We start from the raw sequence: 3129 nt of genomic DNA on the forward strand, positions 1-3129 counted from the left end.
TCACATTTAAAATGTAATGTGAACGTTCACACAAAAAGATCAGATTTTTTCAAAAAAATCGGAACTGAGCATTAAGACCTGCAGTGTGAACGTAGCCATAGAGGCAGTCAGACAGGGAGGTGGGTGGGAGGGGGGTGGTGGACAGATAGAACTGGGTATCATCTATGTAACAGTGGAATTGGATGTTATGTTTTCAAAAGATATTTCAGAACGGAATGATAAAAAGGAGAGGGCCGAGGACAGAACCTTGTGGAACACCAGAACAGAGAGGGGATGAATGGGAGGAAAAGTTGAACAAAGTCAGTTTGGCCAGAATGGTATGAAATAAACCAGTTAGGCAGTGTGTCTAAAATATCGTGACAAAGGCAGCACTTAAATCAGGGAGGATGTCAGGTCAGGTGGGCAGGAATGGACCCAAATGCAGGCAAACAGGCCGGCTCAGGTAAAATAAAAGATTTATTTAAATTAAAGCCGGCGGGGCGGCAGAACAAGAAACAAAAACTGTAGAACGCAGGGACGCCAGGACAGAGAACCAAACAATGACCGGAGTGAAGAAAACAGACCGACTAAACACAGAGCTGGGGTGAGTGCAAGTGGAAACAGCTGAGCTAATTCTAAAAGAAACAGGTGTGAGGGAAAGATGGAGAGAAAACTGAGGAYGGAGGAGAAGTAATAATGTGAAGAGGACACAAGAGGGAGGTAGAAGACAAGAACCAGACCACCGAGTCCTACAGAGGATGGAGAGGAGTCCAGAGTCAGCGTCTGTCAGGAGGTCTTTAGGAGAGCTGTTTTAGTGCACATTAATGTTTTCTCAGAGTTTTTAAACTTGGAGTTTAATGAGTTGTAGTATTTACTGGGTAAACTTGTTTTATAAAGGCTGCAGACGTCTGAACTAACTGAACATGTATGTTTCTGCAAACTTATTAAAACATRCCTATGTGTGAAACTAACTTATAATTAAGGTCATACAACGTTTCCTCATGTAAAAGTACAGATTATTCTTTATCTGTGACAAACCATATTTCCTTAAAACCTTAGTTGTTCTTCACCACAGGATGGCAGCAAATCTCTACTGAAGCTCATGTGACACAAATGAGTTTTTCATCACTTAGAGGYGAAACAGGACTGTCAAAGAAACTGTAGTCCTCCAGATGTTTGGTGTATGTGTTTGACATTTTACCTGCTCTTATTATTACCTTTTAACACTTTTAATCAAGTCTTCCTTTTAAACATTATCACCTTTAAACAAATACCTAACTAAAAGACAGAAAACTTTATACATTATGAGCAAACCCTGCAAAAACACCWCATTTACAGAAAAGGTTTATAACATCAAACCTCAGACACATGTAATGAAATAAATGAGTTTTGTAATTTAAAAAAAGCAGAACAACACTCTTCATACACCCTCAACACCTGAAGCAGGAATTTACCTGCAGCTACACCTTTTCATCAAGCAACAACTTTAACAACACAGAAAACCATTTTAAACAGGAAGTGGAAACAAATGTTTGACCAATCATATCAAGATGTCACAAATAACAAAACTCTTTCACAGCACAACAATATGAAAGCAGATTTACAAAAAAACACACAAATATTACAAACTCTTCATAAGGGTTTGAGTAATAAAACAGTTGTTCTACCTTTTGTTTATAAAAACATCCATACAATTTAAATTTTGTGTGAGTCCCTAAAACTATAAATAGGGCCATTATTATTATTATTATTATTATTATTATTACATGTACAACCTGAAAATAATTAGTCACAGTTAGTTTAATGTGGTATTTTGAATGTTTGAACCAATTCATCAGATGAAAGTTTAGTAATAATGCAGATAAACATTGTTTTAATGTTCATCCTGTGTTAAAAACTATCAAATAGACCTGCGTACGAAATGTTGGCTGCTACAAACAACAGAACATGTAAAGTGATAAAGTTCTCAGTTTCATCAGATCTGGTACATTTTGAAGGTGTTTTTTTTCTACACACAAAGAAAGTCTTCAAGTGTATTGTCGACATTTGACACACAAACTGTTGTGTTTAGAGACAAAAACAGCCTCTGCAGTGTGCAGGAGTCCTTTATTTYCTGTTTGAATAATAAATGTTCAGTTATTGTTGGTTTTCATGACAAACATGGGATTATACCTCAGACTATGCAGCATGTGCACACATGAGGTGTGTAGTTTTCAGGTTGTGTTTGATGTGTGCAGGAGTGAACCTGTTGGTGGGAACAGAGAGCGGCCTGATGCTGCTGGAYCGCAGCGGTCAGGGAAAAGTTTACCCTCTGATCAACCGACGGCGCTTCCAGCAGATGGACGTCCTAGAAGGACTCAATGTCCTCGTTACTATATCAGGTACACACACACACACACACACACACACGCACACACACACTTTTATATGTTTAATATTTTCAGGAACTAAATGATTCCAGTGTGAAGAAGAAGTGAGGCAGTGAGACAAACATGATAAAACCAGTTTCACTTCTTGTTTTATTAATTTAGTTTCATCTGTTTTTTTGTCTAATTCACTTCTCTTTCTGACTTTTAGCACATTTTGACCAAAACATTTCTCTGCAAATGTAAAGAAATATTAAAAATCTATAATTTCTTTAAAAAATGCATGTAGACTCTCACTGCCTGTCATGTCAGGGTTTTAATCTGAAATCATCTGGATGAAGACTTGGTGCCAGTTTGGTTCAATCTTAAAAAAAACGTTTTGAGAAATCTCACTTAATCAAAACATCATGTGATCACTTTGGGCTTGAAGTGTTTGTGAACACCTGTCAGCTAGTTCCTGTAAATTTTAGCTCAAGGTCTGTAAAATCAAAGTCAGATTCAGTTTGTGTTTGTGAAGACCAGTTAGCTTAAAGGGATCCATGATTAGTTGTAACATTAGACTTTATTCCATAAACATTTATTTTAACTGTAAAATAAAGACTGTAAAAATACTGTAGGATGTTCAGTTTTTATCATTTTTAAACTAAATTTTTAAAAATATATTTTAACACGGACGGAGCCATTTTATTTCCACACAAAGCATTCTGGGTAAATGATGACGTGGATAGGTCCTCGGTGCGAGGCTGCTAGCGAGCTATATCCACCCTGAAGGTTAATCTTGGAC

At 37.0% G+C, this 3129-nt stretch overlaps 1 protein-coding gene across 1 annotated transcript in view; it reads left to right on the plus strand.

The window, feature by feature from the left end:
* The window catches only part of LOC106531478 (mitogen-activated protein kinase kinase kinase kinase 4), a gene marked incomplete at its 3' end in the record, with an annotated part of 193726 nt that overhangs the window by 172750 nt on the left and 17847 nt on the right, over window positions 1–3129 (plus strand). Inside the window, 1 exon segment of the mRNA XM_014027356.1 lies at window positions 2217–2360. Within this exon segment, the coding sequence (XP_013882810.1) occupies window positions 2217–2360 (144 nt within the window).

The sequence above is a fragment of the Austrofundulus limnaeus genome, unplaced genomic scaffold (assembly GCF_001266775.1).
Source record: "Austrofundulus limnaeus strain Quisiro unplaced genomic scaffold, Austrofundulus_limnaeus-1.0 Scaffold640, whole genome shotgun sequence".
Classification (NCBI taxonomy): Eukaryota; Metazoa; Chordata; class Actinopteri; order Cyprinodontiformes; family Rivulidae; genus Austrofundulus; species Austrofundulus limnaeus.